This window comes from Gobius niger (assembly GCF_951799975.1).
Source record: "Gobius niger genome assembly, chromosome: 6".
Lineage (NCBI taxonomy): Eukaryota > Metazoa > Chordata > Actinopteri > Gobiiformes > Gobiidae > Gobius > Gobius niger.
Window position 1 is genome coordinate 4,242,025 of NC_136857.1, and position 16,445 is coordinate 4,258,469.

At 40.1% G+C, this 16,445-nt stretch overlaps 1 protein-coding gene across 1 annotated transcript in view; it reads right to left on the minus strand.

Annotated features, from left to right (window-relative positions):
* The window catches only part of spats2 (spermatogenesis associated serine rich 2), a 44,223-nt gene that overhangs the window by 12,438 nt on the left and 15,340 nt on the right, over nucleotides 1-16,445 (minus strand). Inside the window, exons 5-8 of the mRNA XM_079558827.1 lie at nucleotides 12,375-12,597; nucleotides 10,905-11,063; nucleotides 9,506-9,641; nucleotides 4,186-4,244 (exon numbers count right to left, since the gene is read on the minus strand). Of these exons, the coding sequence (XP_079414953.1) occupies nucleotides 4,186-4,244; nucleotides 9,506-9,641; nucleotides 10,905-11,063; nucleotides 12,375-12,597 (577 nt within the window). The remainder of the gene's footprint in view (nucleotides 1-4,185; nucleotides 4,245-9,505; nucleotides 9,642-10,904; nucleotides 11,064-12,374; nucleotides 12,598-16,445) is intronic.

Below are 16,445 nucleotides of genomic sequence, written 5' to 3' on the forward strand. Positions count from 1 at the left end.
CAGAGGCCTATTTCAAAACATTCACTACAGCCATTTTGAGAGAGCAATTTTATACAAGGCAGTTATTCTAATTTACTGCATTTACAGACCAACAGAAGGTTTGGTCATCATTGTAGTGTGATATAGACTGGTGCTATGTGACTGAAAAAAGCAGAATTCCCCCTCTTTAAATATCTCTGTAATCAAAATGTCTGTCAAAAATCAGCCTGATGTTTTATGAGGCAGTACTTCACATGGAAAGTTTGAAAGTGTTTAAAAATACATCAATCACTCAGTCCGACTTGAGAAGGATTTTGAGTGAAAATCTGGTAGAGAAGTCAAACATTTGGTCCGTTTATGCCCTGAAATCTGCGCACACCTTTGACAAAGACAGCCTTGAGTCTCCCTCGACACCTGACACTATTCACTCGCAGCTCAGAAGCACACAACGCTCACTGAGAGAGCGAGAGTGGCCTACTTATGGCAAATATGCAGCTCCCGCTCTGTCATGTTACATGTATGTACAGACACACGGGCAGGTATGCTGCACTGCAAAACAGGGAAACGAGCAACACGGCTTCAACGCTACGTTTGAGAGGGAAGATCCACAAAAATAGATATTCAGCCTTAACCACTGGAGCAAGAGACACAAGAGAAAAGGGAAATACTTTCTGACTGGCTGAGGACGGAGCCAAAGTAAAGATCCCCTTGTGTTTGGAGAGTAGAATGAACTAAAACGAAAAAGAATGACTTTGTATAATGCTACACTGCAAAAAGTAATTAACTAGATCAGTATAAACATCTCAATTTGAGCACAATAATCAAAATTTTAGTTGTTTTGACTAGTTAAGAAGTTCTTGGGCATTTGTCCTAGATTATTTCACTTGTTCTGAGATGTTTCTGACTCGTTTCGATACGTTTCGTCCTTATTTCAGGTCATTTTCTTTGCCAATGGGGAAAGAAAATTGGTCTTATCTCATTGGCAATTTTACTTTCTTATTTCAAGCGAGATTTACCCTAGAACTGGTGTGAAATGTCCTCGAACAAGCAAAGTAAACTCGGTCCGATTGGCACTTGAAAAGTTAACATTTAAAGCAGTACTAAGTAACTCTTCCCCCTAGAGGCCATAAGCGCAACTGCAGGTGTCGTAGCATGTTGCGATTGTTTTTTTAACTTATTAATTGTCCGTGAGGGTAAATACTACGCCAACAGGAAAGGCGAAGGGAGAGAGGGTTACTGTGCATCCAATTATACAATGGAAATATTTTTTTTCACTCAAACCTGGCTGTAAATACTGTTTAAAGTGACGCTAGCCCGCAGTTAGCTTTGCCCGTTAGCATGTTAGCTTCTTCTTCGTGATTCCATTAGTGTGTATTGCTTTCTCCGGACCGGTGGCAGTCAAGTTGCAAACATGGTTTTCTGTCCAGAGACACCAGGGGGCGATGAAAGACCCTCCAATCATCCCATAAACACTTGTATTACCCCCACAGGGACTACGGGGAGGATTTATTAAGGTAAACACGTTACTTAGTTCTGCTTTAAGGTTAAAAATAAAACATCAGAATTTAACAAAATTTGGAAATGCATTTATGGACTTTTTAAGTTAAAGATCTTCGAGGCTGCTTCGTAATATTATAACAAGGAGTATTAGTTGGAAGATGAGTCGTCCTCAGAAGGAGAACTTAAACAATTTATTGCACCCTTTAATGCTGTACTGTGATTTTCTTTGTTAAATATCATGCAGCCCTAATATTTATAATTGAATCGAGATCAACGATCTGTTTGGACTATTTATTGTAAGTTGACTTTATTGTTTTAATCTTTCACTAATTGCAATGTATTCATTTTATTTATTCACATGCATGTATATGTGTGTGTATGTGCAGGTACGTGTATGTATATATGTATATGTATATGTGTGTATGTATGTGTGTATATATACAGTGGGGGAAAAAAGTATTTGGTCAGTTTCACACAGACATTCTATTGGATTTTGGCCAAATACTTTTTTCCCCCACTGTATATATACATATGTAGGTGTGTGTATGTGTGGATATATTTTTTATTATTATTCTTTATTCTTGTTTTGCTGAGATCCCCAGGGTAATTGTTTGTTTTGTTTGTCTTTAACACAAAATAATGAAAAAATATTATAAGCAAAACTAGGTCCGATCAGGAAAAGTGTCTAAATGAGTGAAAACCGCTCAAAACAAGAAACATTTCCTCAATTCAAGTCATTTAAAGCAGTACTAAGTAACTCTTCCCCCTAGAGGCCATAAGTGCAACTGCAGGTGTAGTGGCAAGTTACGATTTTTTAATTTATTAATTGTCTTGGAGAGTAAATACTACGCCGACAGGAAAGGCGAAGGGAGAGAGGGTTACAGTGCATCCAATTATACAATGGAAATATTTTTTTTCACTCAAACTTGGCTGTAAATACTGTTTAAGGTGACGCTAGCCCGCAGTTAGCTTTGCCCGTTAGCATGTTAGCTGCTTCTTCGTGATTTCATTAGTGTGTATTGCTTTCTCCGGTTCGGTGGCAGTCAAGTTGCAAACATGGTTTTCTGGCCAGAGACACCAGGGGGCGATGAAAGACCCTCCAATCATCCCATAAACACTTGTATTACCCCCACAGGGACTACGGAAAGGATTTATTAAGGTAAACACGTTACTTAGTACGGCTTTAAGGTTGAAAATAAAACATCAGAATTTAACAAAATTTGGAAATGCATTTATGGACTTTTTAAGTTAAAGATCTTCAAGGCTGCTTCGTAATATCATAACAAGGAGTATTAGTTGGAAGATGAGTCGTCCTCAGAAGGAGAACTTAAACCATTTATTGCACCCTTTAATGCTGTACTGTGATTTTCTTTGTTAAATATCATGCAGCCCTAATATTTATAATTGAATGGAGATCATTTATATTATATTATAAGTTGACTTTGTTTTAATCTTTCATTAATTGCAATGTATTCATTTTATTTATTCACATGCATGTATATGTGTGGGTATGTACAGGTACGTGTATGTATATATGTATATGTATATGTGTGTATGTATGTGTGTGTATATATACAGTGGGAAAAAAAGTATTTGGTCAGTTTCACATAGACATTCTATTGGATTTTGGCCAAATACTTTTTTTCCCCACTGTATATATACATAATGTAGGTGTGTGTATGTGTGGATATATTTATTATTATTATTCTTTATTTTTGTTTTGCTGAGATCCCCAGGGTAATTGTTTGTTTTGTTTGTCTTTAACACAAAATAATGAAAAAATATTATAAGCAAAACTTGGTCCGATCAGGAAAAGTGTCTAAATGAGTGAAAACCGCTCAAAACAAGAAACATTTCCTCAATTCAAGTCATTTAAAGCAGTACTAAGTAACTTATTTACCTTAATAAATCCTTCCCGTAGTCCCTGTGGGGGTGATACAAGTGTTTATGGGATGATTGGAGGGTCTTTCATCTCCCCCTGGTGTCTCTGGCCAGAAAACCATGTTTGCAACTTGACTGCCCCGGTGCGGAGAAAGCAATACACACTAATGAAATCACGAAGAAGAAGCTAACATGCTAACGGGCAAAGCTAACTGCGGGCTAACGTCACTTTAAACAGTATTTACAGCCAAGTTTGAGTGAAAAAAAATATTTCTATTGTATAATTGGATGCACAGAAACCCTCTCTCCCTTCGCCTTTCCTGTCTACTCTCCAAGACAATTAATAAATTAAAAAATCGTAACTTGCTACGACACCTGCAGTTGCGCTTATGGCCTTTAGGGGGAAGAGTTACTTAGTACTGCTTTAAGCCAATGTTTGATATTCACTTTTTGCAGTATACGATGCTACGAATATTAAAATAGATTAGCAACTGGTTACTGATTAGTCCAAGTAGACTTAATTACTCAAACCAGCTGATACTAACAGCTTAAATGTTGGAGTCACGTTCACAGGGTTTTGCAGTACGGCGCAGGTACAGCTGTAGCCTGAGGCGCTGCTGCTGCTGCTGCTGCTGCTCACGGGAAGGAAACAGGCCTCGCTGTTCCACAACAGTCTTCAGCACCTCGGCGCCGTGATTTAGGTCAGATCCAGAGCGATCGCATTATGTAAAGAATACGCGTGGCCGGCGGGTGGTATGCACGATCCCGCTCTGTGGTTGGCTGGCTCGTTAGTTAAATGTGTCGCCCGTGAATGGCTGTACTTACTGGATTCGGCTTTGACTTTGTCCATTTCTGCCAGTAGAGTGACTTCTCTGTCCATTAGACTGAAAAGAAACACAGTGTGAGGGTTATTCTTTGCATTTGAACGAGAGGATATATTCAACAAGTGTAGGATGAAGTGTTTTCACTGAGGAATTGGAAAAGTGGTCTCTGCTTTTATCATGAAAAAGGAGCTGAAAACACACACGTTATTAAAAAATACTGTTTTTCTCCAATTAAAATAGTCTGTTACGGAATTTAGACTCAATATTTTGTTTATGGTCCTGATGAATGTAGCAGACTGTAAAAGACATTTTGAATACAGGTCGACTGATGGGTTTTTCCAAGGCCGATGCCGATATGCACGGCCAATATTTTTGGCAGATTTTTCCAAATGTCTCGTCTATAATCCTGTGTATGAAGCTTCTGAACTGTAAAATGTGTCAGTGTTGATCTGTGACAGTGTTGCCAGTAGGGATGTCCTGATCCGATCACGTGATCGGAAATCGGGCCCGATCACGTGGTTACAGACTCGATCGGAATCGGACAACACCTCCCGATCAGGACTCGGATATTTATGCGGGTCAATTCTCGTTACTTTTGATCAGATTTCGAGCGGAAAGGGTCAGAGGTTCTTAAAGAGACAGAGGCCTATTTCAAGACATTCACTACAGCCATTTTGAGAGAGACATTTTATACAAGGCAGTTATTCTAATTTACTGCATTTACAGACCAACAGAAGGTTTGGTCATCATTGTAGTGTGATATAGACTGGTGCTATGGGACTGAAAAAAGCAGAATACCCCCTCTTTAAGGTAGAACCCACAGCCTCTGATAGTAGAAGTTGCGGTGTAGTTGTCAGGCAAGTGGAATTTTTATCCGTTTGTGCATTTGTAGAACAAAATGAATCCTAAATATTCTAAAACTACACTACTTCTTGTTCACAGGGAACTTTTGTTGTTAAGTTGAGCTCAAATAAACCTTAAAAAGACCTTTGACTCTCACTTCTGGCTGATTTATTCAGGACATTCCTGTTTAGCAGATACTTCAGGAACAGGCCACCGTTTTTCCACACTGAGATATGTTCTTACCTGAGCTTAGACGAGTTGATGCGTAACTGTCTGGTCTTTGTGGGTGCTATACGCTTAGATTATCCTCATGTTTGATTTTATGTAACTAAACTTTGATTGTGTAAAGGCTCACGCAACCTTAGTTACATAGGAAAAACGTGGAAGAGCTTGGTAGCTTCTAACTTCACCCCATTTTGGAGCTACACCTATGCTGTGAGAGGCTAAATGCTAACAACATTTGCATGACTGAGCGCACGCACAAAGACCAGACAGATACGCATCAACTCGTCTAAGCTCAGGTAAGAACATATCTCAGTGTGGAAAAACGGTGGCCTGTTCCTTTAAGTCTGTAACGTAAAATATCTAAAAATGATCGCAATGTTTCTCAAATCTCCTGAGGCCGAGGAAGTTGTCATTTTACAGCAATGCCTGAGCTCGTTCCAATGCAAAAACGCTGCAAGTCTTTATCACTTTTGGTATCAGTGTCAGATCACAAGGACTATACGTCAATAAAGAACATTTTACTTTTGTTTCTCATTGCACGTCTGATGGTTAAAGGCACAGGGCCATCGGGTGCTGCAGTCGGGTTCAGGTGCCACGATTGTAAACCATAAGTCACTTTTAACTTTCTCCTCTGAGCGTTGTGTTTTTTGGCTGTAGTTTTGAGTGATATGTCCAAATAGCAGCTGTGAGCTCAAGACAAATTTCCCACAAGGGACAATAAAGGGTTATCTAATCTCATTTCAACACACACAAGAGGAAGATTTCTTTATTTACATTAAGATTACTTTACAGCAGGGATCTTAAACTTGTTGCATAGGAGATCAGTATTTCCCTAAAGCTTTGTATATTTCTACTTCGGCTTGATGAGTCTATATCTTTGAGAAGGAACTCATTCATAGATGCTTCACTTGTTCGGGAACCCAGTGATGTGTAAATGTTCAACACAATCTAGTTCAATATTAATCTATTAGGAGGAAACTTAAATTGTTTTCTTTGCGTCGAAATATCCTCATGGCAACTGACTGTCCAAAGTTTACCCTCTCCCATAGTTACTCATGCATCCACAAAGGAAGTAGCTCTGCAGTTTTCTCTTTTAACCTCCCGCCTGAACCGAGAGGATCTTTTTCCTCACGTCAGTTTTATTTTCCATCATTTTTTTGTTGGGTATTCAAGTCATTTTTGTCCCTTTTTTGTAATTTTTTCGTCAATTTTTAATCACATTTTTGTCATTTTTGGGGGATTTTTTTTGGTCAAATTTTTATCACATTTTTGTATTTTTTTGTTGTCATTTTTTTATCAAATTTTTGGCATTTTTTGGTCACATTTTGGTAATTTTTTTGTCAAATTTATTACATTTTTGTCATTTTTTTGTCATTTTTTCGTCAATTTTTCATCAATTTTTCATCCATTTTTTTGTCATTTTTTGTCAATTTTTTGCCATTTTTTTGCCATTTTTTAAATCAAATTTTCCGTAAATTTTTTATCAATTTTTGGTCAATTTTTAATGACATTTTTTGTCGTTTTTTTGTCTCATTATCAAATTTGTCACTTTTTTGTCAATTTTTTGTCATTTTTTCGTCAATTTTTTTAATCAATTTTTAATCAAATTTTTATCACTTTTTTTTGTCACAATTTTGTCATTTTTCGTCAATTTTTTGTCAATTTCATTCTGACATTTTTGTGACATTTTTGCCACTTTTTCATCAATTTTTCGTCACTTATTTGTCAATGTTCTCACTTTTTTGTCACATTTCCATCATTGTTTTCGTCTCAGTTTTGTTGCTTTTTTCACACCTTTTTTCCAGAAGCTTTTGGATTGGGGTAAAGCCAAACTGGAGAAAACGTGCTCAGTTCAGGTGGGAGTTAAGGGGTTAAAAGTGTCTCACGGTGGAAAAGGTTTTTACCCAAGACCAGTGTTTGACATGAGCTAGAATGGGTTATTTCAATGGTTCTCAAACTATGGTACACTTTACCTTATGAGTCAGTCCAGTCCAGGTTTAGTCCTGATTTGGTCCAGTTTGTTTCTTGGTCAAGTCTGGGGAGTTCTTGGAAAGTCAGATATTTTATGAGGTGAAAAGTTCTCTGCACTATTGGCTTCTTTTATCACAGACGTGGAGCCACCTCAGGTCATACGTGTAACTGCAGCTTCTATGTTAAGCTCGTGCATGACGGCAATTCAGACCCAAAGTAACAACTTTTTGAGCGACAGAGCAGGATTTTAGAGGCAGGTCTGGGTCATTCTACACAATAGGACATTGTAGGAACATGTGGGGGCAGGAAAATACTTAGTTTTAACATTTTAAAACTTCGTATAGTCCCTTTAAATGTGCAACTTACAGAGCTTTGTCATACAGTGTACATTTCATAGACAGTTTTCAATAAAACTACTCGCATTTAGCTCTGACTTTGATTTAACATTTCATTTCAACGACCAGGAAAATGAAGAAAAACTAGATTTGTGTCCATTTGCACCTAAAATATTAGGTTCATTTATTAATAAACATTTCAAACCCTCTCCCAGCGGCTGGAACATTGACGCCTTTTATTTTGTCGGGACAACAGGAAGTGTTTCGTTGCTGTTAGCGGAGCTTTGACATCAGTGTCACTGCAGGTTTCTGTTTCGTTTTTACCGGACCGGATTATTTGTTGTTATCTTGTGTAAAAGGCGAGTTTAGACGGAGCGTTTGTGTTTGTGATCGATCATGAGACTGACCCGAGAGAAGACGAGACGCTCGCGCTGACGGGAGGAGTTATTTTGAGGCGTGGGACTGACCTGCACACGGAGCAGCTGGACGTGCTTTGAGGACGCGATGGTGACTTTATTAAAACCCTGGAGGGTCACACAACTCTCCCCCTGTTTCCAAATACAGTCACAGGAGGTTTGAAAAGTGGCTAAATCTGTGTCAAAGTTACGCTCGGATCAGCTCCTCCGCAGCGTCCCCCTCGGCCCGGGTTCCCGTTTGTTACTTCCTGCACGTGAGTTTCATTTACACCAGTAAACCTATAGTTTCTAATTGCTGGGTTGCAGGTTCTAGAATGTGATGATGTCATCGGGCCCAGCGGGGGGCAGGAGCCCGTTTTTCCTATTAACAGCATTACACTTTCACAAGTCGTAGCTCAAAAGAAAATATATGAATTAGAAAAATGATCATTAATATCAGTCACTGGCTCCATGATCTCTCTGTACAAGACCGAAAATTTCCTCAAAGACAAAATAATTTTTCCTCCATACAATAGCATTGGCCTTTAGAATGCTGTGATGTCACCTGCAACCCAGCAATAAAAGCCCCGGCCTGTTTTAGAGACCGGCTTTAATTTGCCTCCGCCAGCCGCAAACCCGGCCTCTGTCAGAGACCCGGCCCCTGTCAGAGACCCGGCCCCTGTCAGAGACCCGGCCCCTGTCAGAGACCCGGCCCCTGTCAGAGACCCGGCCCCTGTCAGAGACCCGGCCTCTGTCAGAGACCCGACGCGGCCTCTGTCAGAGACCCGGCCGCTAATGGAATACAGGCCAGTATTACAGAATTTACGGTATATTGTATATCGATATTCAACCAAAATATATGGGGATATGACTTCTGGTCCATATCGCGACCGGCATATATGACCTGTCCCGCGATCAAAGGAGATTTTCATGACCCGACTGACCCGCGGTGGAACCCACAGCCCGCGCATCACGCCTCCCCTTCCCCATGGCCTTAGCTTAATCCTCTCTTGCTGCCCCGCATTACGCTGCGGTGCCTTACGCATAAGCTAGGCTGTCGTTGGGCGTAAGTTGTGGACTCATTATGGATACTCAGCGAATGTGAGCGTTTGGCATCGATCGTCAAGGTGTGACAGCCCCATTAGACTTTAACACAGAAACATTGGAGAAAATAGACGGTGTGAATACTTCCTGAAGCTACAAAATGACGTTATCAGCTGAGTAGTGAGTCATAGCCGCCAATTTGAATTAAACAAAAAGTAACGAGGTAAAGTCAACCTTCTCGATCCTTGAAAACCATCTTCAAATCTTTATAATCTGGATAATACCACACAAATAACCCACGGAAGCAGAAACATAACCAGCAGCTCCGAGGCAAAAGATCTCAATGTTCAACGATAAAAGTGCAAAGTGTAAACAAATAGGCTTCACTGTCCTTTAACTGAAAGCCACCGTATCGGGTTTCACGGGTGAAACTGCACACAATAATAAACTGTTTTTATTATGTTGACTTTCTTTGGGCGCTTGTGCAGTTTAGAGGCCGGGATCTTACCAGCTCTGAAGCTCTGCAAAGGTCTGCTTCATTCGCTTGATGGAGGAATCCATCTCGTCTTTGACCACCATCCTGTAGCGAGTGAGCGACGCCGTGCACCGCTGCAAGTCCTTCACCGAGCGGTCGATGTTTGAGGCTGTGGGGACATAATGAGACAGTAAATACTTTAAAGTGGGGGTATTATGCAAAATCGACTTTTTCAAGCTTTCCATCATGTTATTATGTCATTCCCTCATTAAAAACAGGCCTGAAGTGTTGCCTTGGCACATTCACGTATTTTTGAGTAATCTGTAAAAACTCTGATGGCGGCCATTTTAGGGATAGGTTTGGCTTGACCCCAGTCCAAAAGCTTCTGGATAAAAGCTGTGAAAAAAGCAGCAAAATGAGACGGAAAAATGACCAAAATGTGACCAAAAAAATTACAAAAATATGACAAAAAATGACCAAAATGTAACAAAAAGGTGTCAAAAATTTGATAAAAGATTGACGAAAAAATGAAAAAAATGTGACAAAAATTGACAAAAAAAATGACAAAAATGTGATAAATATTTGACAAGAAAAATACAAAAAACTTACCAAAAATAACCAAAAAATTACAAAAAAATTGATAAAAATTGACGAAAAAGTTACAAAAATGAGTTGCTTTAAGTGTTGCCTTGGCACATTCACGTATTTTTGAGTAATCTGTAAAAACTCTGATGGCGGCCATTTTAGGGATAGGTTTGCCTGAGTCCTCCTAGGAACGCCCCCACCTCCTGGAGACGCCTCCGAGCTTTGGTCACCAGCCGAGTAACCAACCACTGCTCCTCAGCAGAACCCCCTCCCCACTGATGCCACAGACAGCGTGTGGAGGGGGCGTGTCGGAAAGGCTCAGAGGTTCTTAAAGAGACAGAGGCCTATTTCAAGACATTCACTACAGCCATTTTGAGAGAGACATTTTATACTAGGCAGTTATTCTAATTTACTGCATTTACAGACCAACAGAAGGTTTGCTCATCATTGTAGTGTGATATAGACTGGTGCTGTGTGACTGAAAAAAGCAGAATACCACCTCTTTTTTTTTCCTTCGATTTCTTGTGACATTTTTGTGTCATTTTTCATCAATTTTTCGTCACTTTTTTGTCAATGTTTTCTCACTTTTTTTTCACATTTCCATCATTGTTTTCGTCTCAGTTTATGTCTCAGTATTTTCACTGCTTTTTCCCAGAAGCTTTTGGACTGGGGTAAAGCCAAACAGGAGAAAATGTGCTCGGTTCAGGCGGGAGTTAAGGGGTTAAATACACAGGGATAAATCATGACATCATCAACACATTGTGAATGCTTTATCCACAATGAAGTCAATGCAATACTAATATAAAAAGCTACAACAGTAATCGATATTTGGTGAGAGAGTTGTGACCTATTTTCTTGGCTCCTTGCTGGCTGCTGTCGGGCGTTGCAGTGGAGGAGGGGTGCGCAGGTCTCTGTCGGGGCTTGTTTCCTCTCGGACCCTGGTGATTCCTGCTCTCGGGAACAGACTCCGGGCTCGGAGCGCTGCACTGACTCTCCGCCTCGGCCCCTGAGAGGAAGTGCGTTAACTTTAGTGTCGTTTAAAAGAGGGGAAAATGTGATATTCAGAAAGTACATTGAATGAGGTTTGATCACAGCGAGTCAAACACTTAGGATCGAGCCTTTCACATACGATAGAGGGAATGCGAGTGATGTCTCGGCACAGCGACACCGTGGCAACAGAGACCAAAGAAACGGCAAGTCTGTATTGTTAGTTTGATTTTGCCCATCAGTTTGGAAGGTTAACCTCTTACCCCCCACCTTAAGCCTATAGGCGGGTCTTTTTCCTCACGTTGTTGCCATGTTGTTGTCACGTTTTTTACAGTTCTTATATTGTGGACACACACAAACAGTAAAACCAAGCGGAGAAGGATAAACCTGATGGAAATGGGTCTTTTACAGGGGCGGACTGGCCATATGTCCTGTATTCTGGAGGAGCACAGAAGGGCCACTGGCTCTAGGGCCACCGGTCTGGCCTCTCACTTTACCTTAGCCTTACCCCCGGGCGAGACCGAGCTTTACCCAAATCTAAAAGCTTAACCTCTTAACTCCCGCCTGAACCGAGAGGATCTTTTTCCTCACGTCATCAGATTTTTTCCCCATCATTTCTTTGTTGGGTATTCAACTCATTTTTGTAACATTTGTGGTCATTATTTTGGGTCAAATTTTTATCAATTTTTTGTCATTTTTTTGTCAAACTTTTCTCATTTTTTGGTCACATTTCCGTCATTGTTTTCATCTCAGTTTTGTCACTATTTTTACACCTTTTTTCCAGAAGGTTTTAGATTTGGGTAAAGCCAAACTGGAGAAAATGTGCTCGGTTCAGGTGGGAGTTAAGGGGTTAAAAGAAAAGCATCCAAAAACAAAAATGTGCTGGAAAAGCAACAAAAAAAGTGACAAAAACACAACAATATGTGACGAAAAAGCAATGAAAAAAGCGATGAAAAAACAACAGTAAAATGAAAAAAAAACAACAACCGAAAAACAAAAGACGAAAACACAACGAAAAAGTGACAAAAAAGTGACGAAAACATGACAAAAATGCAGCGACGACGTCACAAAAAGTCCCATCACTTTTCTAGATTTTATCTTTCAAATGAGGCGTTACAGTGTTGCTCTCCAGTCAAGAAGCTTTTAGATTTGGGCAAAGCCGAACTGGAGAAAATGCTCTCGGTTAAGGCGGGGGGTCAGAGGTTAACATGTGTATTTGTGGAAGTGTCACATTTACGCTGATTTGGGCCGGGCTGACCAGAGTCCAGGGCTGTTTTTCAGTCCCAGTCCGGCCCTGGTGTTTTATACAGCAGGTCTTGGTTCCGCTCACCTGTGGTCTCAGATGTGGCCGGCTCGGAGTCCAGTTCCGCCGCGTCGAGAGAGGCCGAGTCCAGCTGTTCGCTCAGAGAGTCCAGAGACTCCCCGTCCGCTATCGACCCGTTACCGTGGAAACCGTTGAGCTCGTCCCGCGGCTCCTCGGCGCCATCTGCAGCCGATGCCTCCACCGACGCCTCTTCCTCCGCCTGCGGCTTGGGCTTCTTTTTCTTCTTGGGCTGAAAGATCAGGATCAAAATGGGTGTCGTTTTGATGTGTAAAGGGCTGCTCTGTGCTAATCTCTAGAGCAGGGGTCGGCAACGTCAGGCCCGGGGGCCAAATCCGGCCCTCCAGCACAGAACCTCTGGCCCCCAATATGATTTTGAGAAATATGATTATGCAAATACCGGTTAAAGTACACTAAAAATGTGATTATAGTGTCTTTTTATGGTGTATTTTTTAAATGTCTTTGGAGAACATCCCACTTGGTCATATAGATACAGACGGCATCTCGTCAGAGAAGGGGGCGTGGCTTCGCCAAGGGGGAAAATAGAATCTTTAGAGAAACACAATTTTCACTCTTTTTGCCATTTTCTGGTGGAATATGAACTTATTTATCAGTTACAAATAAAGTCAAGTGTAAATCGGGCCCATATGGATATTTTCTCACAGCAGATTGTTCAGTAGAAGTGAAAAAACGGCAGTTGTAGCAAGCGCTAGCTAACCGTTAGCATTTGCCCGATGCTAACATGTAGCATGATGTTAGCATTCTCCGTTATTCATGTATTTATGGGATGTTGAGCCACTTTTCTCCTCTCCATGTCTTTGTATCATTATTTAGTAGAAACTATATTCATATTTCAGCATTTGTTACAGTAGTTTTTGAATAATTAGAGAAAATATACATTTTTTCAAAATTGTTTTCCCCCTTAACTGTTTTCCAACATGACCATATATGGGCGATTCCAGAGACGCCGTCTGTATCTATAGATACAGACGGCGTCTCTGTATCTCTGTATCTCTATAGTTTCTACTAAAGAAAGAAACAAAGACATGGGGAGGAGCAAAGTGGTTCAACAGCCCATAAATACATAAAAAACTGAGAATGCTAACATGATGCTACATGTTAGCATCGGGCAAATGCTAACGGTTAGCTAGCGCAAGCTACAACTGTCGTTTTTTCACTTCTACTGAACAATCTGCTGTGAGAAAATATCCACATGGGCCCGATTTACACTTGACTTTATTTATGTGATAAATAAGTTCATATTCCACCAGAAAATGGCTAAAAAGAGGGAAAAATTGTGTTTCTCTAAAGATTCTATTTTCCCCCTCGGCGAAGCCACGCCCCCTTCTATGACGAGATGCCGTCTGTATCTATATAATGTAAAACAGTGATTCTCAACTGGTGGGTCGGGACTCAAAAGTGGGTCGCGATCCCTACAGGGAACTTTTTTTCAATATTTTCCATCTGAAACTACACGGAAACACACTGGAGTCTGTTCAAATTTGTATTATTGGGTTGTTGTAATCATAATTTCAGGCTTCAAAGCAAACCTACGGCTTGTTCAAGAAAAACGTTTGGTAAATGCAATATTTTATGCGATATATGACAAATTACAGTTTTATTTGGGTCGCACTTTGTCATTAAGGTAATGGCGGGTCTCGGAGCCGGACCACTTTAGAACCACTGATGTAAAACATTGGCATTTAGTTTTTAGTTTAGTTTAGTTTATTTCAGTCAGTATCTTCACACAGACACGATCGACTACAAAACATGAAAACACTGAAACAATGACTGAAAAGGGTTTTGGCTGAAGTGAAACACTGATCTAAAGCCAAACCCTATTGCAACTTAAAGCAGTACTAAGTAACGTGTTTACCTTAATAAATCCTTCCCGTAGTCCCTGTGGGGGTAATACAAGTGTTTATGGGATGATTGGAGGGTCTTTCATCTCTCCCCGGTGTCTCTGGCCAGAAAACCATGTTTGCAACTTGACTGCCACCGGTGCGGAGAAAGCAATACACACTAATGGAATCACGAAGAAGAAGCTAACATGCTAACGGGCAAAGCTAACTGCGGCTAACGTCACTTTTAACAGTATTTACAGCCAGGTTTGAGTAAAAAAAAATATTTCCATTGTATAATTGGATGCACAGAAACCCTCTCTCCCTTCGCCTTTCCTGTCAGCGTAGTATTTACTCTCCAAGACAATTAATACGTTAAAAAATCGTAACTTGCTACGACACCTGCAGTTGCGCTTATGGCCTCTAGGGGGAAGAGTTACTTAGTACTGCTTTAAGAGTAACTTAGAGTCTACAGCAGTTTTACCATCTGCAAGATGAGGACAAAATGATTATGTTTCTGTATCAATTAGTTACAAAATTAATTCGCACAAGTCACACATCAATCAATAATGTAATGTAAAGACAGAATATAGTGCACACAGGCAGTTAATTTCGTCGACTAAAATATTTAGTCTTAACTTTAGTCAAAGTGATATTTTTGACGACTAAAATTGGACTAAAACTAAATTAAAAGTTTTTCATGAGACAAAAACTATGACTAAAATGTCCAGATATTTTAGTCGACTAAAATAAGACTAAATAAAAATGAAAAGGAGAGACTAAAATCATCCAAACTTCTATCGACCGTCTGAAAGAGCCTCAGATCATGTAAATTCTCTGCCAAAGGATCAGCTCTGAGCTTTGTTCATGTGGAGCAGCTCCATGAAGCAGAGGAACAACATTAAATATGATTATAATGAATGTTATAAATGCAAAGTCGACTAAATTAGTCTTAAATTTAGTCGACTAAATTGACGTGCAATTTTAGTCGACTAAAGCTAGACTAAAATTGAAAAGATTTTTTCGACTAAATCTCGACTAAAATCGAATTACATTTTAGTCAAAAGACTAAGACTAAAACTAAATTAAAATATGTTGTCAAAATGAACACTGCACACAGGAGAGTTTATATGTGAGTTAGCGCTAGTGCCTTATAACTACCAATTACATTAGATTTGAACATTTTTTTGAAAGCGTTTAAGAAGTTTTTTAAGGTGTCATTCAGAATATTCCAGACGTTTCCTCCTCTGACTGAGACACATCTGGCTTTGGTGTTTTCTGACAGATATGAGTTCCTCTGAGATTATAGCCAGTCTCTCTGGGTTTTTACAGAAAATGTTTTTTTTTACTTTAGGCTACAATGGTGAGGTTCGGCCCTTGGTGTTTTGGCTATGATGGAAATTGACGCAAACCCCTGCTCTAGAGTCTGCACACAGAAAACCAAACAAGAATTATTTGATTTGTCGATTTTTACTATGATTAATGCTGCAGCCCTTTTCCTCGCTTCTTGTGTTGGACAAGACCCAAGAAGGATCAAGCGTAAACACTCTCTGTACGTCATCTACTTCCTCATCAGCTCTCGGGCTAATTTAGACTTCAAGAGCTTCACCCTGTTCTGCAAAAGGGTGGAGGTGACGAGCTTGTGGATTATCAAGTGAAAAGTATTTCGCTACAAAAACTAAAGCCGTGTCACAAACTTAACCGGTAAAATAGGTTTGCACTGACTTGTTACTGACTTGTGCTGCGTTCCAATTGTCCTCAGAGCTGGAAAATTCATCTGAGTTACTGTCGTCAGGTTGGAAAGTTTACCGCCTGACTGAGGAATATGAATAATTCAAGCTCTGAAGCTGGCGAAAGTCAGACCCAATGTGAACCGAAGGACGTCACCATTTTGTTTAATCCAGCGCTGCCTTTACAGATTCTTCCCAAGTTTCCCCCCAAGTTGGAAATTCCAAGTTGAAAGGGTGAAATTTACTGCTCAAAACCAGGAAAGTCAGACTTCAGGGGACAACTGGAATGCAGAGATTTTCCTCTTATGAACTTTAGAATATACAAAAGATTGACTATTCCTTTCTTTGTTTGAATTTTGATCTCGGTTATGGCGACGTTCCCCATAAGTCGTAGTAGACGTGGGACTTTCCAGGTTAAAAGTCATAAGAAACAAAAATCATGGTTGTGACTAGGGCTGAATGAAAAAATATTGATTTTAGGCAAAAAATAATAAATATTGCGATTTTAT